This window comes from Ascaphus truei, chromosome 18 (assembly GCF_040206685.1).
Source record: "Ascaphus truei isolate aAscTru1 chromosome 18, aAscTru1.hap1, whole genome shotgun sequence".
Classification (NCBI taxonomy): Eukaryota; Metazoa; Chordata; class Amphibia; order Anura; family Ascaphidae; genus Ascaphus; species Ascaphus truei.
In genome coordinates this window covers 7,224,538-7,250,446 of record NC_134500.1, presented here as the reverse complement: position 1 = coordinate 7,250,446, position 25,909 = coordinate 7,224,538, and the positions used below count along the sequence as shown (strand labels likewise).

Sequence of the window (25,909 nt, the reverse complement as noted above, 5' to 3'; positions counted from 1 at the left end):
GCAGAGAGGCAGAGCGTGAGACGCAGAGCACGTATGTATAGTAACCGTCTTACACTGCGCAGAGAGGCAGAGCGTGAGACGCAGAGCACGTGTGTATAGTAACCGCCTTACACTGCGCAGAGAGGCAGAGCGTGAGACGCAGAGCACGTATGTATAGTAACCGTCTTACACTGCGCAGAGAGGCAGAGCGTGAGACGCAGCGCACGTATGTATAGTAACCGTCTTACACTGCGCAGAGAGGCAGAGCGTGAGACGCAGAGCACGTATGTAACCGCCTTACACTGCGCAGAGAGGCAGAGCGTGAGACGCAGAGCACGTATGTATAGTAACCGTCTTACACTGCGCAGAGAGGCAGAGCGTGAGACGCAGAGCACGTGTGTATAGTAACCGTCTTACACTGCGCAGAGAGGCAGAGCGTGAGACGCAGCGCACGTGTGTATAGTAACCGTCTTACACTGCGCAGAGAGGCAGAGCGTGAGACGCAGAGCACGTATGTATAGTAACCGTCTTACACTGCGCAGAGAGGCAGAGCGTGAGACGCAGCGCACGTATGTATAGTAACCGTCTTACACTGCGCAGAGAGGCAGAGCGTGAGACGCAGAGCACGTATGTATAGTAACCGTCTTACACTGCGCAGAGAGGCAGAGCGTGAGACGCAGCGCACGTATGTATAGTAACCGTCTTACACTGCGCAGAGAGGCAGAGCGTGAGACGCAGCGCACGTATGTATAGTAACCGTGTTACACTGCGCAGAGAGGCAGAGCGTGAGACGCAGCGCACGTATGTATAGTAACCGTCTTACACTGCGCAGAGAGGCAGAGCGTGAGACGCAGAGCACGTGTGTATAGTAACCGTCTTACACTGCGCAGAGAGGCAGAGCGTGAGACGCAGCGCACGTATGTATAGTAACCGTCTTACACTGCGCAGAGAGGCAGAGCGTGAGACGCAGAGCACGTATGTATAGTAACCGTCTTACACTGCGCAGAGAGGCAGAGCGTGAGACGCAGCGCACGTATGTATAGTAACCGTCTTACACTGCGCAGAGAGGCAGAGCGTGAGACGCAGCGCACGTATGTATAGTAACCGTGTTACACTGCGCAGAGAGGCAGAGCGTGAGACGCAGCGCACGTATGTATAGTAACCGTCTTACACTGCGCAGAGAGGCAGAGCGTGAGACGCAGAGCACGTGTGTATAGTAACCGCCTTACACTGCGCAGAGAGGCAGAGCGTGAGACGCAGAGCACGTATGTATAGTAACCGTCTTACACTGCGCAGAGAGGCAGAGCGTGAGACGCAGAGCACGTATGTATAGTAACCGTCTTACACTGCGCAGAGGCAGAGAGTGAGACGCAGAGCACGTGTGTATAGTAACCGTCTTACACTGCGCAGAGAGGCAGAGCGTGAGACGCAGCGCACGTGTGTATAGTAACCGTCTTACACTGCGCAGAGAGGCAGAGCGTGAGACGCAGCGCACGTATGTATAGTAACCGTCTTACACTGCGCAGAGGCAGAGCGTGAGACGCAGAGCACGTATGTATAGTAACCGTCTTACACTGCGCAGAGAGGCAGAGCGTGAGACGCAGCGCACGTATGTATAGTAACCGTCTTACACTGCGCAGAGAGGCAGAGCGTGAGACGCAGCGCACGTATGTATAGTAACCGTCTTACACTGCGCAGAGAGGCAGAGCGTGAGACGCAGCGCACGTATGTATAGTAACCGTCTTACACTGCGCAGAGAGGCAGAGCGTGAGACGCAGAGCACGTATGTATAGTAACCGTCTTACACTGCGCAGAGAGGCAGAGCGTGAGACGCAGAGCACGTATGTATAGTAACCGCCTTACACTGCGCAGAGAGGCAGAGCGTGAGACGCAGCGCACGTATGTATAGTAACCGCCTTACACTGCGCAGAGAGGCAGAGCGTGAGACGCAGCGCACGTATGTATAGTAACCGTCTTACACTGCGCAGAGAGGCAGAGCGTGAGACGCAGCGCACGTATGTATAGTAACCGTCTTACACTGCGCAGAGAGGCAGAGCGTGAGACGCAGCGCACGTATGTATAGTAACCGTCTTACACTGCGCAGAGAGGCAGAGCGTGAGACGCAGAGCACGTATGTATAGTAACCGTCTTACACTGCGCAGAGAGGCAGAGCGTGAGACGCAGCGCACGTATGTATAGTAACCGTCTTACACTGCGCAGAGAGGCAGAGCGTGAGACGCAGCGCACGTATGTATAGTAACCGTCTTACACTGCGCAGAGAGGCAGAGCGTGAGACGCAGAGCACGTATGTATAGTAACCGTCTTACACTGCGCAGAGAGGCAGAGCGTGAGACGCAGAGCACGTATGTATAGTAACCGCCTTACACTGCGCAGAGAGGCAGAGCGTGAGACGCAGCGCACGTATGTATAGTAACCGCCTTACACTGCGCAGAGAGGCAGAGCGTGAGACGCAGCGCACGTATGTATAGTAACCGTCTTACACTGCGCAGAGAGGCAGAGCGTGAGACGCAGCGCACGTATGTATAGTAACCGTCTTACACTGCGCAGAGAGGCAGAGCGTGAGACGCAGCGCACGTATGTATAGTAACCGTCTTACACTGCGCAGAGAGGCAGAGCGTGAGACGCAGAGCACGTATGTATAGTAACCGCCTTACACTGCGCAGAGAGGCAGAGCGTGAGACGCAGAGCACGTATGTAACCGTCTTACACTGCGCAGAGAGGCAGAGCGTGAGACGCAGAGCACGTATGTAACCGTCTTACACTGCGCAGAGAGGCAGAGCGTGAGACGCAGAGCACGTATGTATAGTAACCGTCTTACACTGCGCAGAGAGGCAGAGCGTGAGACGCAGCGCACGTATGTATAGTAACCGCCTTACACTGCGCAGAGAGGCAGAGCGTGAGACGCAGCGCACGTATGTATAGTAACCGTCTTACACTGCGCAGAGAGGCAGAGCGTGAGACGCAGCGCACGTATGTATAGTAACCGCCTTACACTGCGCAGAGAGGCAGAGCGTGAGACGCAGAGCACGTATGTAACCGTCTTACACTGCGCAGAGAGGCAGAGCGTGAGACGCAGAGCACGTATGTATAGTAACCGCCTTACACTGCGCAGAGAGGCAGAGCGTGAGACGCAGAGCACGTGTGTATAGTAACCGTCTTACACTGCGCAGAGAGGCAGAGCGTGAGACGCAGAGCACGTATGTATAGTAACCGTCTTACACTGCGCAGAGAGGCAGAGCGTGAGACGCAGAGCACGTATGTATAGTAACCGTCTTACACTGCGCAGAGAGGCAGAGCGTGAGACGCAGAGCACGTATGTAACCGTCTTACACTGCGCAGAGAGGCAGAGCGTGAGACGCAGAGCACGTATGTATAGTAACCGTCTTACACTGCGCAGAGAGGCAGAGCGTGAGACGCAGCGCACGTATGTATAGTAACCGTCTTACACTGCGCAGAGAGGCAGAGCGTGAGACGCAGCGCACGTGTGTATAGTAACCGTGTTACACTGCGCAGAGAGGCAGAGCGTGAGACGCAGCGCACGTGTGTATAGTAACCGCCTTACACTGCGCAGAGAGGCAGAGCGTGAGACGCAGAGCACGTGTGTATAGTAACCGTCTTACACTGCGCAGAGAGGCAGAGCGTGAGACGCAGAGCACGTATGTATAGTAACCGTCTTACACTGCGCAGAGAGGCAGAGCGTGAGACGCAGAGCACGTGTGTATAGTAACCGTCTTACACTGCGCAGAGAGGCAGAGCGTGAGACGCAGAGCACGTATGTATAGTAACCGTCTTACACTGCGCAGAGAGGCAGAGCGTGAGACGCAGAGCACGTGTGTATAGTAACCGTCTTACACTGCGCAGAGAGGCAGAGCGTGAGACGCAGCGCACGTATGTATAGTAACCGTCTTACACTGCGCAGAGAGGCAGAGCGTGAGACGCAGAGCACGTATGTATAGTAACCGCCTTACACTGCGCAGAGAGGCAGAGCGTGAGACGCAGCGCACGTATGTATAGTAACCGTCTTACACTGCGCAGAGAGGCAGAGCGTGAGACGCAGCGCACGTATGTATAGTAACCGTCTTACACTGCGCAGAGAGGCAGAGCGTGAGACGCAGCGCACGTGTGTATAGTAACCGTGTTACACTGCGCAGAGAGGCAGAGCGTGAGACGCAGAGCACGTATGTATAGTAACCGCCTTACACTGCGCAGAGAGGCAGAGCGTGAGACGCAGCGCACGTATGTATAGTAACCGTCTTACACTGCGCAGAGAGGCAGAGCGTGAGACGCAGCGCACGTATGTATAGTAACCGTCTTACACTGCGCAGAGGCAGAGCGTGAGACGCAGAGCACGTATGTATAGTAACCGTCTTACACTGCGCAGAGAGGCAGAGCGTGAGACGCAGCGCACGTATGTATAGTAACCGTGTTACACTGCGCAGAGAGGCAGAGCGTGAGACGCAGCGCACGTGTGTATAGTAACCGTGTTACACTGCGCAGAGAGGCAGAGCGTGAGACGCAGAGCACGTATGTATAGTAACCGTCTTACACTGCGCAGAGAGGCAGAGCGTGAGACGCAGCGCACGTATGTATAGTAACCGTCTTACACTGCGCAGAGAGGCAGAGCGTGAGACGCAGCGCACGTATGTATAGTAACCGTCTTACACTGCGCGGAGAGGCAGAGCGTGAGACGCAGAGCACGTATGTATAGTAACCGCCTTACACTGCGCAGAGAGGCAGAGCGTGAGACGCAGAGCACGTATGTAACCGTCTTACACTGCGCAGAGAGGCAGAGCGTGAGACGCAGCGCACGTATGTATAGTAACCGTCTTACACTGCGCAGAGAGGCAGAGCGTGAGACGCAGCGCACGTATGTATAGTAACCGCCTTACACTGCGCAGAGAGGCAGAGCGTGAGACGCAGAGCACGTATGTAACCGTCTTACACTGCGCAGAGAGGCAGAGCGTGAGACGCAGAGCACGTATGTATAGTAACCGCCTTACACTGCGCAGAGAGGCAGAGCGTGAGACGCAGAGCACGTGTGTATAGTAACCGTCTTACACTGCGCAGAGAGGCAGAGCGTGAGACGCAGAGCACGTATGTATAGTAACCGTCTTACACTGCGCAGAGAGGCAGAGCGTGAGACGCAGAGCACGTATGTATAGTAACCGTCTTACACTGCGCAGAGAGGCAGAGCGTGAGACGCAGCGCACGTATGTATAGTAACCGTCTTACACTGCGCAGAGAGGCAGAGCGTGAGACGCAGAGCACGTATGTATAGTAACCGTCTTACACTGCGCAGAGAGGCAGAGCGTGAGACGCAGAGCACGTATGTATAGTAACCGTCTTACACTGCGCAGAGAGGCAGAGCGTGAGACGCAGAGCACGTATGTATAGTAACCGTCTTACACTGCGCAGAGAGGCAGAGCGTGAGACGCAGCGCACGTGTGTATAGTAACCGCCTTACACTGCGCAGAGAGGCAGAGCGTGAGACGCAGCGCACGTATGTATAGTAACCGTCTTACACTGCGCAGAGAGGCAGAGCGTGAGACGCAGAGCACGTATGTATAGTAACCGCCTTACACTGCGCAGAGAGGCAGAGCGTGAGACGCAGAGCACGTATGTATAGTAACCGCCTTACACTGCGCAGAGAGGCAGAGCGTGAGACGCAGAGCACGTATGTATAGTAACCGCCTTACACTGCGCAGAGAGGCAGAGCGTGAGACGCAGCGCACGTATGTATAGTAACCGTCTTACACTGCGCAGAGAGGCAGAGCGTGAGACGCAGAGCACGTATGTATAGTAACCGCCTTACACTGCGCAGAGAGGCAGAGCGTGAGACGCAGAGCACGTATGTATAGTAACCGCCTTACACTGCGCAGAGAGGCAGAGCGTGAGACGCAGAGCACGTGTGTATAGTAACCGTCTTACACTGCGCAGAGAGGCAGAGCGTGAGACGCAGCGCACGTGTGTATAGTAACCGCCTTACACTGCGCAGAGAGGCAGAGCGTGAGACGCAGCGCACGTATGTATAGTAACCGTCTTACACTGCGCAGAGAGGCAGAGCGTGAGACGCAGCGCACGTATGTATAGTAACCGTCTTACACTGCGCAGAGAGGCAGAGCGTGAGACGCAGAGCACGTATGTATAGTAACCGTCTTACACTGCGCAGAGAGGCAGAGCGTGAGACGCAGAGCACGTATGTATAGTAACCGTCTTACACTGCGCAGAGAGGCAGAGCGTGAGACGCAGCGCACGTATGTATAGTAACCGTCTTACACTGCGCAGAGAGGCAGAGCGAGAGACGCAGCGCACGTGTGTATAGTAACCGTCTTACACTGCGCAGAGAGGCAGAGCGTGAGACGCAGAGCACGTGTGTATAGTAACCGTCTTACACTGCGCAGAGAGGCAGAGCGTGAGACGCAGCGCACGTATGTAACCGTCTTACACTGCGCAGAGAGGCAGAGCGTGAGACGCAGCGCACGTATGTATAGTAACCGTCTTACACTGCGCAGAGAGGCAGAGCGTGAGACGCAGAGCACGTATGTATAGTAACCGTCTTACACTGCGCAGAGAGGCAGAGCGTGAGACGCAGAGCACGTATGTATAGTAACCGTCTTACACTGCGCAGAGAGGCAGAGCGTGAGACGCAGAGCACGTGTGTATAGTAACCGTCTTACACTGCGCAGAGAGGCAGAGCGTGAGACGCAGCGCACGTATGTATAGTAACCGTCTTACACTGCGCAGAGAGGCAGAGCGTGAGACGCAGAGCACGTGTGTATAGTAACCGTCTTACACTGCGCAGAGAGGCAGAGCGTGAGACGCAGCGCACGTATGTATAGTAACCGTCTTACACTGCGCAGAGAGGCAGAGCGAGAGACGCAGCGCACGTATGTATAGTAACCGCCTTACACTGCGCAGAGAGGCAGAGCGTGAGACGCAGCGCACGTATGTATAGTAACGTCTTACACTGCGCAGAGAGGCAGAGCGTGAGACGCAGAGCACGTGTGTATAGTAACCGTCTTACACTGCGCAGAGAGGCAGAGCGTGAGACGCAGAGCACGTATGTATAGTAACCGTCTTACACTGCGCAGAGAGGCAGAGCGTGAGACGCAGCGCACGTATGTATAGTAACCGTCTTACACTGCGCAGAGAGGCAGAGCGTGAGACGCAGCGCACGTATGTATAGTAACCGTCTTACACTGCGCAGAGAGGCAGAGCGTGAGACGCAGCGCACGTATGTATAGTAACCGTCTTACACTGCGCAGAGAGGCAGAGCGTGAGACGCAGAGCACGTATGTATAGTAACCGTCTTACACTGCGCAGAGAGGCAGAGCGTGAGACGCAGAGCACGTATGTATAGTAACCGCCTTACACTGCGCAGAGAGGCAGAGCGTGAGACGCAGCGCACGTATGTATAGTAACCGTCTTACACTGCGCAGAGAGGCAGAGCGTGAGACGCAGCGCACGTATGTATAGTAACCGTCTTACACTGCGCAGAGAGGCAGAGCGTGAGACGCAGCGCACGTATGTAACCGTCTTACACTGCGCAGAGAGGCAGAGCGTGAGACGCAGAGCACGTATGTATAGTAACCGCTTTACACTGCGCAGAGAGGCAGAGCGTGAGACGCAGCGCACGTATGTATAGTAACCGTCTTACACTGCGCAGAGAGGCAGAGCGTGAGACGCAGCGCACGTATGTATAGTAACCGTCTTACACTGCGCAGAGAGGCAGAGCGTGAGACGCAGAGCACGTATGTATAGTAACCGTCTTACACTGCGCAGAGAGGCAGAGCGTGAGACGCAGAGCACGTGTGTATAGTAACCGCCTTACACTGCGCAGAGAGGCAGAGCGTGAGACGCAGAGCACGTATGCATAGTAACCGTCTTACACTGCGCAGAGAGGCAGAGCGTGAGACGCAGCGCACGTATGTATAGTAACCGTCTTACACTGCGCAGAGAGGCAGAGCGTGAGACGCAGCGCACGTATGTATAGTAACCGTCTTACACTGCGCAGAGAGGCAGAGCGTGAGACGCAGCGCACGTATGTATAGTAACCGCCTTACACTGCGCAGAGAGGCAGAGCGTGAGACGCAGAGCACGTATGCATAGTAACCGTCTTACACTGCGCAGAGAGGCAGAGCGTGAGACGCAGAGCACGTGTGTATAGTAACCGTCTTACACTGCGCAGAGAGGCAGAGCGTGAGACGCAGCGCACGTATGTATAGTAACCGTCTTACACTGCGCAGAGAGGCAGAGCGTGAGACGCAGAGCACGTGTGTATAGTAACCGTCTTACACTGCGCAGAGAGGCAGAGCGTGAGACGCAGAGCACGTATGCATAGTAACCGTCTTACACTGCGCCTTACAATAGTCTTTACTAAATTAACTTCCGTGTCAATAAAGCCGCAGTTCGCTCCGATTGCCATTTTTCTTTTTAAATATATATATATTTTTAATCTGTTGCTCCGTTCAGGAGATATATAACGCGTCTAAAATATTAAGTGTCTGAGAGTTTAAAATGCAGCTCTCCCCAGAGCCCGCTGTGATCTCCGATACTATAGAAGAAGAAAATCATGTTAATTCTTTTTAACACTACGGGAATTTGTTTTTTTAAAGAGCAGGATGTGCCCAGGGGACAAAATAAGAACATTAGGAGTTAAATTCCCACCGGCTTCTGGGGAGATTGCGGCTTAAACAATGAAAACAATCAACTTTCCCACTGGAGAATGACGCGGTTTTTCTGTCTGTGATGCAGCGCTCCGGGGGTCTGCGCTGGACTTTCACATCGGCGAGAACGGAAGAAATATACCGGCTATTTCCTTCCGCCGTTTTATAATCCATCCAACATAGTCGGAGTTATGTGGAGACAATACGAAACGAGTTTGAGTTCCTGTTTCTTTCTTGGGGGGGGGAAGAGGGGGGGGGGAGAGGGGGGGGGAAGAAGAGGGGGGAAGAAGAGGGGGGGGGAAGAGGGGGGGGGAAGAGGGGGGGATATTGGGCAGAGTTTGCACTTTTAAAATTCAATTAAAACTTTGCATTTATGGGCACTCCGGTATCTTTGTAGTGGGTCAGATCATGAGGATGACCTCCCATGCTGACCAATAGGAGTCACCAGCAAACCCCTCGGTCTCTCAATTCTGCCCCCTTTGTGGGGCACCACGACTTCAGAAATGACAGCTGTCACTCACCTTCCTTCGGACGTCGGAGGCGACGCTGAAAAGCAGCGACCAGTAGAATCCCAGTTCCATCACATAATACCAGTACTGGGAGTCCAGAACTGCCTGCAGAAGAGGAAACCACATTATAGTCGTAGCCGCTGAGCTAATGCACAGAGAGGTCTGCGACCCCCCAAAAACATGACACTTTAAAGCAAACATTCGGACTACAAATAGTCAAATGTTTGAGAGTACTGATGGTTTTGCAATGAGAGACAATCAGTCTGAGGAGTGAAAGCATGCAGGTCTGTATTAGTGATAAACTTCTCCCATGCACAGAGACCCCCCTGCACCATGCACAGAGACCTCCCTGCCCCATGCACAGAGACCCCCCTGCACCATGCACAGAGACCCCCCTGCCCCATGCACAGAGACCCCCCTGCCCCATGCACAGAGACCCCCTGCCCCATGCACAGAGACCCCCTGCCCCATGCACAGAGACCTCCCTGCCCCATGCACAGAGACCCCCCTGCCCCATGCACAGAGACCCCCTGCCCCATGCACAGAGACCCCCCTGCCCCATGCACAGAGACCCCCCTGCCCCATGCACAGAGACCCCCCTGCCCCATGCACGGAGACCCCCCTGCCCCATGCACGGAGACCTCCCTGCCCCATGCACGGAGACCTCCCTGCCCCATGCACGGAGACCCCCCTGCCCCATGCACGGAGACCCCCCTGCCCCATGCACGGAGACCCCCTGCCCCATGCACGGAGACCCCCTGCCCCATGCACGGAGACCTCCCTGCCCCATGCACAGAGACCTCCCGGCACCATGCACAGAGACCTCCCTGCACCATGCACAGAGACCTCCCTGCCCCATGCACAGAGACCCCCCTGCCCCATGCACAGAGACCCCCCTGCCCCATGCACAGAGACCTCCCTGCCCCATGCACAGAGACCTCCCTGCCCCATGCACAGAGACCCCCCTGCACCATGCACACAGACCCCCCTGCACCATGCACAGAGACCTCCCTGCCCCATGCACGGAGACCCCCCTGCCCCATGCACAGAGACCCCCCTGCCCCATGCACAGAGACCAGCCTGCCCCATGCACAGAGACCCCCCTGCCCCATGCACAGAGACCCCCCTGCGCCATGCACAGAGGCCCCCCTGCACCATGCACAGAGACCTCCCTGCACCATGCACAGAGACCTCCCTGAACCATACCCCATGCACAGAGACCTCCCTGCCCCATGCGCAGAGACCTCCCTGCCCCATGCGCAGAGACCTCCCTGCACCATGCTCAGAGACCTCCCTGCCCCATGCACAGAGACCTCCCTGCCCCATGCACAGAGACCTCCCTGCCCCATGCACAGAGACCTCCCTGCCCCATGCACAGAGACCTCCCTGCACCATGCACAGAGACCTCCCTGCACCATGCACAGAGACCTCCCTGCACCATGCACAGAGACCTCCCTGCACCATGCACAGAGACCTCCCTGCACCATGCACAGAGACCTCCCTGCACCATGCACAGATACCTCCCTGCACCATGCACAGAGACCTCCCTGCACCATGCACAGAGACCTCCCTGCACCATGCACAGAGACCTCCCTGCACCATGCACAGAGGCCTCCCTGCACCATGCACAGAGGCCTCCCTGCACCATGCACAGAGGCCTCCCTGCACCATGCACAGAGGCCTCCCTGCACCATGCACAGAGACCCCACTGCACCATGCACAGAGACCCCCCTGCACCATGCACAGAGACCCCCCTGCACCATGCACAGAGACCCCCCTGCACCATGCACAGAGACCCCCCTGCACCATGCACAGAGGCCTCCCTGCACATGCACAGAGACCTCCCTGCACAAGCCTGGAGAGACTATAACAGAGCTTCTAAACGGGTAACCTGCAGGTCAAATCCAGCCCAACCTAGAGCCTTTAAGTCAGGGGTGGCTAACGCCAGTTCTCAAGGGCCACCAACAGGTCAAGTTTTCAGGATATCCCTGCTTCAGCACAGGTGGCTCAATCAGAGGCTCAGTGTTCGAGTCCACCACCTGTGCTGAAAAATGGATGTCCTGAAAACCTGACCTGTTTGGGGGGTCTTGATGACTGGAGTTGAGCCCCCTGGCATAAGGGACATGAAGAAAACAAACATATTGGGTGCGTCTCTAATGCACGCTCCTGGTTCTCCCTCCCCCTCGTTCTCCGTCTTCTTCTCCCCTCTTGTCCTGTCGCTCCCCTTGTTCTACACTTATTTCTAAGGTAAATTCCAATGCGGGTGTTGTTGCCCTGGGGAGGGGGAGGGGGAGAGTTTTACCTGCTTTGGGTAGCCCACCCACACTTCCCACACATCATAAAACCAGGGTTTCTGCAAAAGATAGAAATCAGACACATGTAAATGACGGAATGAGCGTTGCAGGTTTCAACAACATTTCATTAACACGATCTGTCTTCTCTGCTACAAATATATACTTCTTTATAGCGAGAAATAGCACTGGGGATTTACCTCTCTCTCCTAGTGTAAGAGAACCAAATAAAAACAGATCATTCTCTGGGTGGGAAGGGGTTGGATTGGTTAGGATTTGGCAGTTGGGAATATCTGATTCTCTGGGTGGGAAGGGGTTGGATTGGTTAGGATTTAGCAGTTGGGAATAGATGATTCTCTGGGTGGGAAGGGGTTGGATTGGTTAGGATTTGCACAGTTGGGAATAGACGATTCTCTGGGTGGGAAGGGGTTGGATTGGTTAGGATTTGGCAGTTGGGAATATCTGATTCTCTGGGTGGGAAGGGGTTGGATTGGTTAGGATTTAGCAGTTGGGAATAGATGATTCTCTGGGTGGGAAGGGGTTGGATTGGTTAGGATTTGGCAGTTGGGAATAGATGATTCTCTGGGTGGGAAGGGGTTGGATTGGTTAGGATTTAGCAGTTGGGAATAGATGATTCTCTGGGTGGGAGGGGGTTGGATTGGTTAGGATTTAGCAGTTGGGAATAGATGATTCTCTGGGTGGGAAGGGGTTGGATTGGTTAGGATTTGGCAGTTGGGAATAGATGATTCTCTGGGTGGGAAGGGGTTGGATTGGTTAGGATTGCACAGTTGGGAATAGACGATTCTCTGGGTGGGAAGGGGTTGGATTGGTTAGGATTTAGCAGTTGGGAATAGATGATTCTCTGGGTGGGAAGGGGTTGGATTGGTTAGGATTTAGCAGTTGGGAATAGATGATTCTCTGGGTGGGAAGGGGTTGGATTGGTTAGGATTTAGCAGTTGGGAATAGATGATTCTCTGGGTGGGAAGGGGTTGGATTGGTTAGGATTTGGCAGTTGGGAATAGATGATTCTCTGGGTGGGAAGGGGTTGGATTGGTTAGGATTTGGCAGTTGGGAATAGATGATTCTCTGGGTGGGAAGGGGTTGGATTGGTTAGGATTGCACAGTTGGGAATAGATGATTCTCTGGGTGGGAAGGGGTTGGATTGGTTAGGATTTGGCAGTTGGGAATAGATGATTCTCTGGGTGGGAAGGGATTGGTTAGGATTTAGCAGTTGGGAATAGATGATTCTCTGGGTGGGAAGGGGTTGGATTGGTTAGGATTGCACAGTTGGGAATAGACGATTCTCTGGGTGGGAAGGGGTTGGATTGGTTAGGATTTGGCAGTTGGGAATAGATGATTCTCTGGGTGGGAAGGGGTTGGATTGGTTAGGATTTGGCAGTTGGGAATAGATGATTCTCTGGGTGGGAAGGGGTTGGATTGGTTAGGATTTAGCAGTTGGGAATAGATGATTCTCTGGGTGGGAAGGTGTTGGATTGGTTAGGATTTGGCAGTTGGGAATAGATGATTCTCTGGGTGGGAAGGGGTTGGATTGGTTAGGATTGCACAGTTGGGAATAGATGATTCTCTGGGTGGGAAGGGGTTGGATTGGTTAGGATTTGGCAGTTGGGAATAGATGATTCTCTGGGTGGGAAGGGGTTGGATTGGTTAGGATTTGGCAGTTGGGAATAGATGATTCTCTGGGTGGGAAGGGGTTGGATTGGTTAGGATTTGCACAGTTGGGAATAGACGATTCTCTGGGTGGGAAGGGGTTGGATTGGTTAGGATTTAGCAGTTGGGAATAGATGATTCTCTGGGTGGGAAGGGGTTGGATTGGTTAGGATTTGGCAGTTGGGAATAGATCATTCTCTGGGTGGGAAGGGGTTGGATTGGTTAGGATTTGGCAGTTGGGAATAGATGATTCTCTGGGTGGGAAGGGGTTGGATTGGTTAGGATTTGGCAGTTGGGAATAGATGATTCTCTGGGTGGGAAGGGGTTGGATTGGTTAGGATTGCACAGTTGGGAATAGATGATTCTCTGGGTGGGAAGGGGTTGGATTGGTTAGGATTTAGCAGTTGGGAATAGATGATTCTCTGGGTGGGAAGGTGTTGGATTGGTTAGGATTTGGCAGTTGGGAATAGATGATTCTCTGGGTGGGAAGGGGTTGGATTGGTTAGGATTGCACAGTTGGGAATAGATGATTCTCTGGGTGGGAAGGGGTTGGATTGGTTAGGATTTGGCAGTTGGGAATAGATGATTCTCTGGGTGGGAAGGGGTTGGATTGGTTAGGATTTGGCAGTTGGGAATAGATGATTCTCTGGGTGGGAAGGGGTTGGATTGGTTAGGATTTGCACAGTTGGGAATAGACGATTCTCTGGGTGGGAAGGGGTTGGATTGGTTAGGATTTAGCAGTTGGGAATAGATGATTCTCTGGGTGGGAAGGGGTTGGATTGGTTAGGATTTGGCAGTTGGGAATAGATGATTCTCTGGGTGGGAAGGGGTTGGATTGGTTAGGATTTGGCAGTTGGGAATAGACGATTCTCTGGGTGGGAAGGGGTTGGATTGGTTAGGATTTGGCAGTTGGGAATAGATGATTCTCTGGGTGGGAAGGGGTTGGATTGGTTAGGATTGCACAGTTGGGAATAGACTATTCTCTGGGTGGGAAGGGGTTGGATTGGTTAGGATTTGGCAGTTGGGAATAGATGATTCTCTGGGTGGGAAGGGGTTGGATTGGTTAGGATTGCACAGTTGGGAATAGATGATTCTCTGGGTGGGAAGGGGTTGGATTGGTTAGGATTTAGCAGTTGGGAATAGATGATTCTCTGGGTGGGAAGGTGTTGGATTGGTTAGGATTTGGCAGTTGGGAATAGATGATTCTCTGGGTGGGAAGGGGTTGGATTGGTTAGGATTGCACAGTTGGGAATAGATGATTCTCTGGGTGGGAAGGGGTTGGATTGGTTAGGATTTGGCAGTTGGGAATAGATGATTCTCTGGGTGGGAAGGGGTTGGATTGGTTAGGATTTGGCAGTTGGGAATAGATGATTCTCTGGGTGGGAAGGGGTTGGATTGGTTAGGATTTGCACAGTTGGGAATAGACGATTCTCTGGGTGGGAAGGGGTTGGATTGGTTAGGATTTAGCAGTTGGGAATAGATGATTCTCTGGGTGGGAAGGGGTTGGATTGGTTAGGATTTGGCAGTTGGGAATAGATCATTCTCTGGGTGGGAAGGGGTTGGATTGGTTAGGATTTGGCAGTTGGGAATAGATGATTCTCTGGGTGGGAAGGGGTTGGATTGGTTAGGATTTGGCAGTTGGGAATAGATGATTCTCTGGGTGGGAAGGGGTTGGATTGGTTAGGATTGCACAGTTGGGAATAGATGATTCTCTGGGTGGGAAGGGGTTGGATTGGTTAGGATTGCAGAGTTGGGAATGGATGATTCTCTGGGTGGGAAGGGGTTGGATTGGTTAGGATTTGGCAGTTGGGAATAGATGATTCTCTGGGTGGGAAGGGGTTGGATTGGTTAGGATTGCACAGTTGGGAATAGATGATTCTCTGGGTGGGAAGGGGTTGGATTGGTTAGGATTGCACAGTTGGGAATAGATGATTCTCTGGGTGGGAAGGGGTTGGATTGGTTAGGATTTGGCAGTTGGGAATAGATGATTCTCTGGGTGGGAAGGGGTTGGATTGGTTAGGATTTGGCAGTTGGGAATAGACGATTCTCTGGGTGGGAAGGGGTTGGATTGGTTAGGATTTAGCAGTTGGGAATAGATCATTCTCTGGGTGGGAAGGGGTTGGATTGGTTAGGATTTGGCAGTTGGGAATAGATGATTCTCTGGGTGGGAAGGGGTTGGATTGGTTAGGATTGCACAGTTGGGAATAGATGATTCTCTGGGTGGGAAGGGGTTGGATTGGTTAGGATTTCACAGTTGGGAATAGATGATTCTCTGGGTGGGAAGGGGTTGGATTGGTTAGGATTTGGCAGTTGGGAATAGATGATTCTCTGGGTGGGAAGGGGTTGGATTGGTTAGGATTGCACAGTTGGGAATAGATGATTCTCTGGGTGGGAAGGGGTTGGATTGGTTAGGATTTGGCAGTTGGGAATAGACGATTCTCTGGGTGGGAAGGGGTTGGATTGGTTAGGATTTAGCAGTTGGGAATAGATGATTCTCTGGGTGGGAAGGGGTTGGATTGGTTAGGATTTGGCAGTTGGGAATAGATGATTCTCTGGGTGGGAAGGGGTTGGATTGGTTAGGATTTGGCAGTTGGGAATAGATGATTCTCTGGGTGGGAAGGGGTTGGATTGGTTAGGATTGCACAGTTGGGAATAGATGATTCTCTGGGTGGGAAGGGGTTGGATTGGTTAGGATTTCACAGTTGGGAATAGATGATTCTCTGGGTGGGAAGGGGTTGGATTGGTTAGGATTTGGCAGTTGGGAATAGATGATTCTCTGGGTGGGAAGGGGTTGGATTGGTTAGGATTGCACAGTTGGGAATAGATGATTCTCTGGGTGGGAAGGGGTTGGATTGGTTAGGATTTGGCAGTTGGGAATCAGCGGTGCACTCTTTCTACCTAATTATTATTTATTAAAAGTATTCCTCTGGTTATTAAACTCTGGGGGTTATGGGTGGAGATCATTTGGTCTTCTCACACGTTATAGAAAGTGGATCATTTTAGGGTTCCGAAGGAGCAGCTCAGTGGTTACAATGTTGCTGCCTTAGAAGTGGGTTAACCCAGTTTCAATCCCTATGTAAGTCCCCTTGTAACAAGTCACTTTACCTCCCTGTGCCTCAGGCACCAAAATGAGATTGTAAGCTCTACAGGAGAGGGACCAAGTGTGCCTTCAAAATTATATGCACAGCACTGTGTACTCTATCAGCAATATATCAGGAAAACAGTATTTATGTTAATTATTTGCTACTATTATAATGTCACTGTTTGCTGTTAGATGGAACAACAAAACATTACAGCAATGTGTGGCACCCAAGAAGTTACGTTTCCTTTTTCAACCCATAATCCCAATGGTCGAAGTCTGAGGGTACTAGGGGTAATTTAAATTGACAGTGCCAGAGTACCACTACTTTTAACTTAACTTTCTATATAAATGACTTATTTTAGGAAGCCCCTGTTCCTTTTTGATAAAGTATAAATATAATATAAATGATTGTGCTTTGTATTGTCAGGCACAGCAAAATTCCTCTTTTTTAAACCACTTGGACCACTGCATAATACTTTTGTTTTTTCATTCTGATCATATTCGTCGTTGTGACATTATCCCGATGACTGGTAAAGGCAAGATAACCGAGAGCAGCCACATCCTGCGTCACCCACAGCATGGCAGCCACATCCTGCGTCACCCACACAGCATGCCAGCCACATCCTGCGTCACCCACACAGCATGGCAGCCACATCCTGCGTCACCCACACAGCATGGCAGCCACATCCTGCGTCACCCACAGCATGGCAGCCACATCCTGCGTCACCCACACAGCATGGCAGCCACATCCTGCGTCACCCACACAGCATGGCAGCCACATCCTGCGTCACCCGCACAGCATGGCAGCCACATCCTGCGTCACCCACACAGCATGGCAGCCACATCCTGCGTCACCCACACAGCATGGCAGCCACATCCTGCGTCACCCGCACAGCATGGCAGCCACATCCTGCGTCACCCGCACAGCATGGCAGCCACATCCTGCGTCACCCACACAGCATGGCAGCCACATCCTGCGTCACCCACACAGCATGGCAGCCACATCCTGCGTCACCCACAGCATGGCAGCCACATCCTGCGTCACCCGCAAAGCATGGCAGCCACATCCTGCGTCACCCACACAGCATGGCAGCCACATCCTGCGTCACCCACACAGCATGGCAGCCACATCCTGCGTCACCCACACAGCATGGCAGCCACATCCTGCGTCACCCACACAGCATGGCAGCCACATCCTGCGTCACCCACACAGCATGGCAGCCACATCCTGCGTCACCCACACAGCATGGCAGCCACATCCTGCGTCACCCACAGCATGGCAGCCACATCCTGCGTCACCCACACAGCATGGCAGCCACATCCTGCGTCACCCGCAAAGCATGGCAGCCACATCCTGCGTCACCCACACAGCATGGCAGCCACATCCTGCGTCACCCGCAAAGCATGGCAGCCACATCCTGCGTCACCCGCAAAGCATGGCAGCCACATCCTGCGTCACCCACACAGCATTGCAGCCACATCCTGCGTCACCCACACAGCATGGCAGCCACATCCTGCGTCACCCACACAGCATGGCAGCCACATCCTGCGTCACCCGCAAAGCATGGCAGCCACATCCTGCGTCACCCGCACAGCATGGCAGCCACATCCTGCGTCACCCACAGCATGGCAGCCACATCCTGCGTCACCCACACAGCATGGCAGCCACATCCTGCGTCACCCACACAGCATGGCAGCCACATCCTGCGTCACCCACACAGCATAGCAGCCACATCCTGCGTCACCCACACAGCATGGCAGCCACATCCTGCGTCACCCACACAGCATGGCAGCCACATCCTGCGTCACCCACACAGCATGGCAGCCACATCCTGCGTCACCCACACAGCATGGCAGCCACATCCTGCGTCACCCACACAGCATGGCAGCCACATCCTGCGTCACCCGCAAAGCATGGCAGCCACATCCTGCGTCATCCACACAGCATGGCAGCCACATCCTGCGTCACCCACACAGCATGGCAGCCACATCCTGCGTGACCCACACATCATGGCAGCCACATCCTGCGTGACCCACACAGCATGGCAGCCACATCCTGCGTCACCCACACAGCATTGCAGCCACATCCTGCGTCACCCGCAAAGCATGGCAGCCACATCCTGCGTCACCCGCACAGCATGGCAGCCACATCCTGCGTCACCCACACAGCATGGCAGCCACATCCTGCGTCACCCACACAGCATGGCAGCCACATCCTGCGTCACCCACACAGCATGGCAGCCACATCCTGCGTCACCCACACAGCATGGCAGCCACATCCTGCGTCACCCACACAGCATGGCAGCCACATCCTGCGTCACCCACACAGCATGGCAGCCACATCCTGCGTCACCCACACAGCATGGCAGCCACATCCTGCGTCACCCACAGCATGGCAGCCACATCCTGCGTCACCCACACAGCATGGCAGCCACATCCTGCGTCACCCACAGCATGGCAGCCACATCCTGCGTCACCCACACAGCATGGCAGCCACATCCTGCGTCACCCACACAGCATGGCAGCCACATCCTGCGTCACCCACACAGCATGGCAGCCACATCCTGCGTCACCCGCACAGCATGGCAGCCACATCCTGCGTCACCCACACAGCATGGCAGCCACATCCTGCGTCACCCACACAGCATGGCAGCCACATCCTGCGTCACCCGCAAAGCATGGCAGCCACATCCTGCGTCACCCGCAAAGCATGGCAGCCACATCCTGCGTCACCCACACAGCATGGCAGCCACATCCTGCGTCACCCACACAGCATGGCAGCCACATCCTGCGTCACCCACACAGCATGGCAGCCACATCCTGCGTCACCCACACAGCATGGCAGCCACATCCTGCGTCACCCACACAGCATGGCAGCCACATCCTGCGTCACCCACACAGCATGGCAGCCACATCCTGCGTCACCCGCACAGCATGGCAGCCACATCCTGCGTCACCCGCAAAGCATGGCAGCCACATCCTGCGTCACCCACACAGCATGGCAGCCACATCCTGCGTCACCCACACAGCATGGCAGCCACATCCTGCGTCACCCACACAGCATGGCAGCCACATCCTGCGTCACCCACACAGCATGGCAGCCACATCCTGCGTCACCCACACAGCATGGCAGCCACATCCTGCGTCACCCACACAGCATGGCAGCCACATCCTGCGTCACCCACACAGCATGGCAGCCACATCCTGCGTCACCCACACAGCATGGCAGCCACATCCTGCGTCACCCACACAGCATGGCAGCCACATCCTGCGTCACCCACACAGCATGGCAGCCACATCCTGCGTCACCCACACAGCATGGCAGCCACATCCTGCGTCACCCACACAGCATGGCAGCCACATCCTGCGTCACCCACACAGCATGGCAGCCACATCCTGCGTCACCCGCAAAGCATGGCAGCCACATCGTGCGTCACCCGCACAGCATGGCAGCCACATCGTGCGTCACCCGCACAGCATGGCAGCCACATCCTGCGTCACCCACACAGCATGGCAGCCACATCCTGCGTCACCCACACAGCATGGCAGCCACATCCTGCGTCACCCGCAAAGCATGGCAGCCACATCCTGCGTCATCCACACAGCATGGCAGCCACATCCTGCGTCACCCACACAGCATGGCAGCCACATCCTGCGTCACCCGCAAAGCATGGCAGCCACATCCTGCGTCACCCGCAAAGCATGGCAGCCACATCCTGCGTGACCCACACAGCATGGCAGCCACATCCTGCGTCACCCGCAAAGCATGGCAGCCACATCCTGCGTCACCCGCAAAGCATGGCAGCCACATCCTGCGTCACCCGCAAAGCATGGCAGCCACATCCTGCGTCACCCACACAGCATGGCAGCCACATCCTGCGTCACCCACACAGCATGGCAGCCACATCCTGCGTCACCCACACAGCATGGCAGCCACATCCTGCGTCACCCGCACAGCATGGCAGCCACATCCTGCGTCACCCACACAGCATGGCAGCCACATCCTGCGTCACCCACACAGCATGGCAGCCACATCCTGCGTCACCCACACAGCATGGCAGCCACATCCTGCGTCATCCACACAGCATGGCAGCCACATCCTGCGTCACCCACACAGCATGGCAGCCACATCCTGCGTCACCCACACAGCATGGCAGCCACATCCTGCGTCACCCACACAGCATGGCAGCCACATCCTGCGTCACCCACACAGCATGGCAGCCACATCCTGCGTCACCCACACAGCATGGCAGCCACATCCTGCGTCACCCACACAGCATGGCAGCCACATCCTGCGTCACCCACACAGCATGGCAGCCACATCCTGCGTCACCCACACAGCATTGCAGCCACATCCTGCGTCACCCGCAAAGCATGGCAGCCACATCCTGCGTCACCCGCACAGCATGGCAGCCACATCCTGCGTCACCCACACAGCATGGCAGCCACATCCTGCGTCACCCACACAGCATGGCAGCCACATCCTGCGTCACCCACACAGCATGGCAGCCACATCCTGCGTCACCCACACAGCATGGCAGCCACATCCTGCGTCACCCACACAGCATGGCAGCCACATCCTGCGTCACCCACACAGCATGGCAGCCACATCCTGCGTCACCCACACAGCATGGCAGCCACATCCTGCGTCACCCACACAGCATGGCAGCCACATCCTGCGTCACCCACAGCATGGCAGCCACATCCTGCGTCACCCACACAGCATGGCAGCCACATCCTGCGTCACCCACAGCATGGCAGCCACATCCTGCGTCACCCACACAGCATGGCAGCCACATCCTGCGTCACCCACACAGCATGGCAGCCACATCCTGCGTCATCCACACAGCATGGCAGCCACATCCTGCGTCACCCGCAAAGCATGGCAGCCACATCCTGCGTCACCCGCAAAGCATGGCAGCCACATCCTGCGTCACCCACACAGCATGGCAGCCACATCCTGCGTCACCCACACAGCATGGCAGCCACATCCTGCGTCACCCACACAGCATGGCAGCCACATCCTGCGTCACCCACACAGCATGGCAGCCACATCCTGCGTCACCCACACAGCATGGCAGCCACATCCTGCGTCACCCGCACAGCATGGCAGCCACATCCTGCGTCACCCGCAAAGCATGGCAGCCACATCCTGCGTCACCCACACAGCATGGCAGCCACATCCTGCGTCACCCACACAGCATGGCAGCCACATCCTGCGTCACCCACACAGCATGGCAGCCACATCCTGCGTCACCCACACAGCATGGCAGCCACATCCTGCGTCACCCACACAGCATGGCAGCCACCTCCTGCGTCACCCACACAGCATGGCAGCCACATCCTGCGTCACCCACACAGCATGGCAGCCACATCCTGCGTCACCCACACAGCATGGCAGCCACATCCTGCGTCACCCACACAGCATGGCAGCCACATCCTGCGTCACCCACACAGCATGGCAGCCACATCCTGCGTCACCCACACAGCATGGCAGCCACATCCTGCGTCACCCACACAGCATGGCAGCCACATCCTGCGTCACCCACACAGCATGGCAGCCACATCCTGCGTCACCCGCAAAGCATGGCAGCCACATCGTGCGTCACCCGCACAGCATGGCAGCCACATCGTGCGTCACCCGCACAGCATGGCAGCCACATCCTGCGTCACCCACACAGCATGGCAGCCACATCCTGCGTCACCCACACAGCATGGCAGCCACATCCTGCGTCACCCGCAAAGCATGGCAGCCACATCCTGCGTCATCCACACAGCATGGCAGCCACATCCTGCGTCACCCACACAGCATGGCAGCCACATCCTGCGTCACCCGCAAAGCATGGCAGCCACATCCTGCGTCACCCACACAGCATGGCAGCCACATCCTGCGTCACCCGCAAAGCATGGCAGCCACATCCTGCGTCACCCGCAAAGCATGGCAGCCACATCCTGCGTCACCCGCAAAGCATGGCAGCCACATCCTGCGTGACCCACACAGCATGGCAGCCACATCCTGCGTCACCCACACAGCATGGCAGCCACATCCTGCGTCACCCGCACAGCATGGCAGCCACATCCTGCGTCACCCACACAGCATGGCAGCCACATCCTGCGTCACCCACACAGCATGGCAGCCACATCCTGCGTCACCCGCACAGCATGGCAGCCACATCCTGCGTCACCCACACAGCATGGCAGCCACATCCTGCGTCACCCACACAGCATGGCAGCCACATCCTGCGTCACCCACACAGCATGGCAGCCACATCCTGCGTCACCCACACAGCATGGCAGCCACATCCTGCGTCACCCACACAGCATGGCAGCCACATCCTGCGTCACCCGCAAAGCATGGCAGCCACATCGTGCGTCACCCGCACAGCATGGCAGCCACATCGTGCGTCACCCGCACAGCATGGCAGCCACATCCTGCGTCACCCACACAGCATGGCAGCCACATCCTGCGTCACCCACACAGCATGGCAGCCACATCCTGCGTCACCCGCAAAGCATGGCAGCCACATCCTGCGTCATCCACACAGCATGGCAGCCACATCCTGCGTCACCCACACAGCATGGCAGCCACATCCTGCGTCACCCACACAGCATGGCAGCCACATCCTGCGTCACCCGCAAAGCATGGCAGCCACATCCTGCGTCACCCGCAAAGCATGGCAGCCACATCCTGCGTCACCCGCAAAGCATGGCAGCCACATCCTGCGTGACCCACACAGCATGGCAGCCACATCCTGCGTCACCCACACAGCATGGCAGCCACATCCTGCGTCACCCACACAGCATGGCAGCCACATCCTGCGTCACCCGCACAGCATGGCAGCCACATCCTGCGTCACCCACACAGCATGGCAGCCACATCCTGCGTCACCCACACAGCATGGCAGCCACATCCTGCGTCACCCACACAGCATGGCAGCCACATCCTGCGTCATCCACACAGCATGGCAGCCACATCCTGCGTCACCCACACAGCATGGCAGCCACATCCTGCGTCACCCACACAGCATGGCAGCCACATCCTGCGTCACCCACACAGCATGGCAGCCACATCCTGCGTCACCCACACAGCATGGCAGCCACATCCTGCGTCACCCACACAGCATGGCAGCCACATCCTGCGTCACCCACACAGCATGGCTTCAAAGTGTGACTTACGTCGTACAGCACGGCAAATCCTCCAACAAGCGCCCCGAGGTAAAAGGTGAATCGCCAGCTGCAAAAGGAGACAGATCAGTGAGCCGTGTTCCCCCCGCGTGTGCCACGTGCCCCCCGCGTGTGCCGCGTGTCTCCCCGCGTGTGCCACGTGTCTCCCCGCGTGTGCCACGTGTCTCCCCGCGTGTGCCACGTGTCTCCCCGCGTGTGCCACGTGTCTCCCCGCGTGTGCCACGTGTCCCCATTTCCCGCAATCATTATTTGCGGACGTATGCTGCAGGGCTCTAGCGGCCAAGACACACAGTGGCACCCTGCCAGTAAGGTTACCCGCGGCGCGGCCCACCAACGCAGTAAGGACCTTTGGTGTTTGGAGAACGATGTGGGATATCAATTTACAGGAAACCGTTTGATGCAAAATCAACCCAAAAATGTATTTTTGCAATGTGGGGTGAAATGTACGAAACGTCTGAGTTTGAGTTTCTCATGTTTGACTTTAAGCGGTTAGGGTCAGAGGTTAATGCGACCTCAGACATGGCTGATATCGCCTGTAACTACAGCAGTTACAGACATAAACATTTACACATCTATAAGGTATAAGGCAGGCCTGCACAACTCCAGTCCTCGAGGGCTGCAAACAGGCCAGGTTTTCAGGCTATCCCTACTTCAGCACAGCTGGTTCAATTAGTGCCGCAGTATGACTGAGCCACTAATTGAGCCAGCTGTGCTGAAGTAGGGATATCCTGAAAACCTGACCTGTTTGCGGCCCTCGAGGACTGGAGTTGTGCAGGCTTGGTATAAGGTATGCCCTCCCCACCTGCTTCTATAACTCCTCCTCTAACCGCTCCCTCTAACCGCTCCCTATAACTGTTCCCTGTAACCCCCCTATAACTGTTCCCTGTAACCCCCCCTAACTGTTCCCTATAACCGCTCCCTCTAACTGTTCCCTATAACACCCCTCTAACTGTTCCCTATAACCCCCCCTATAACTGTTCCCTATAACCGTTCCCTGTAACCCCCCTATAACTGTTCCCTATAACCCCTCTCTAACTGTTCCCTATAACTTCCCCCCTAACCACTCCCTATAACCCCCCCTATAACTGTTCCCTATAACCGCTCCCTATAACCCCCCCTATAACTGTTCCCTATAACCGCTCCCTATAACCCCCCCTATAACTGTTCCCTATAACCGCTCCCTCTAACCGCTCCCTCTAACCGTTCCTATAAACATTCCAAATTATTTACTGGGTCAGCAGGTGCATATTACCAGGTGATTACCGAGGCAATAGGCACACAGGAGTTAGGTTATGAGATTAGAGCAGCGCTGGGCAATTGCTGTAACCTGTTGTGATATAAAGTCCGGTTGGTCTCCTGGAGCCCGGCCTAATTACACTCTCACAGATATCATGCGCTCTCCAATTACTCCCAGTTAAAGCGGCGGCCGTGAGCCCCGGCGTCTGAGGCGCAGCGCGGCTGCCAGAGGGAGCGCGCCACAAACTTATTTCTACGCTCGGAATCTCTCCTCAACAAAACCAATACAGAAACAGCGCTTTCACCGTGCCGAAACACGACAAAATGCAGCGGAAAAGTGACAGTCTTTATCATTTACTGCGGCTCCACGACAGCCCAACAAAAGAGCTGCGTGAGAAAAGCTCTTAATAGAAATGCAAAGACTTCATTTTATTTTACACACCCACTTCCATGCCTTTTAAAAATCAGAAATATTGTATAATTTGCACAAATGTAGCTTTTTTGTAAAACCAGTTACACTACCACTATATATATATATATATATACAGTACATATATATACATATATACACACACACGACTACACCCCCTCCCCTGAAGAGCTTGCAGTCTTATATCGGCGCCTGAGGCACAAGGCGCCGACGCCGAGATCTGAAGCCGGTTGTCCTACAGAGGTTGTACACAATAAAACCCAGAATGTGACAGCGGATCAGAACCACGTGAGCCCACAGCGTCTGCCCATTTTCCTCAGACCCTGACCCTTGAGGGGTTTCTTTCAGATTTAGGCATTAGCCGTATGTCTATCCCAAACATGATTTAATTCCCCAATGTACTAGCCCTTACCACATATGCTGGGCGCCCATTCCATGAATCCACCACCCTTTCTGTAAAGGAGTACAAGCTTCATAGAACAACCTCCTGTTCCATTACTTCCCCCTGGAATATGCTCCCCTCCTGCACTTTGTGCAATCCCTTTATACATATGAAAGTTTCGATCATATCCCCCCTCATCTGCACATATTAAGGTCCTGGCCAGATCACGTGTACATGTGTGCGCATCGCACCCATCACCAGCAGACCGAGGCTCCTGCAGGCATTTCCAGGAAGCGTGCAGCCTCCCCGGGGTGCCCGTGACACAGAGTTTCCCTTCCAGGAGGAGATCTGGGCCAGTGCTATTTCCAGTAACATAATATCCCCGAGGGGACGCTCTGCTGATTCATAGGCTCGGTGACTTTGCAAAGCGAACGTGCCAGCAGGGTGTGGCCTGCCGCCT

General features: G+C 55.0%; 1 protein-coding gene across 1 annotated transcript in view; it reads right to left on the bottom strand.

The window, feature by feature from the left end:
* The window catches only part of CERS3 (ceramide synthase 3), a 70,577-nt gene that overhangs the window by 11,438 nt on the left and 33,230 nt on the right, over window positions 1-25,909 (bottom strand). The window contains exons 4-6 of the mRNA XM_075576256.1: window positions 23,393-23,450; window positions 11,478-11,528; window positions 9,188-9,280 (exon numbers count right to left, since the gene is read on the bottom strand). Of these exons, the coding sequence (XP_075432371.1) occupies window positions 9,188-9,280; window positions 11,478-11,528; window positions 23,393-23,450 (202 nt within the window). The remainder of the gene's footprint in view (window positions 1-9,187; window positions 9,281-11,477; window positions 11,529-23,392; window positions 23,451-25,909) is intronic.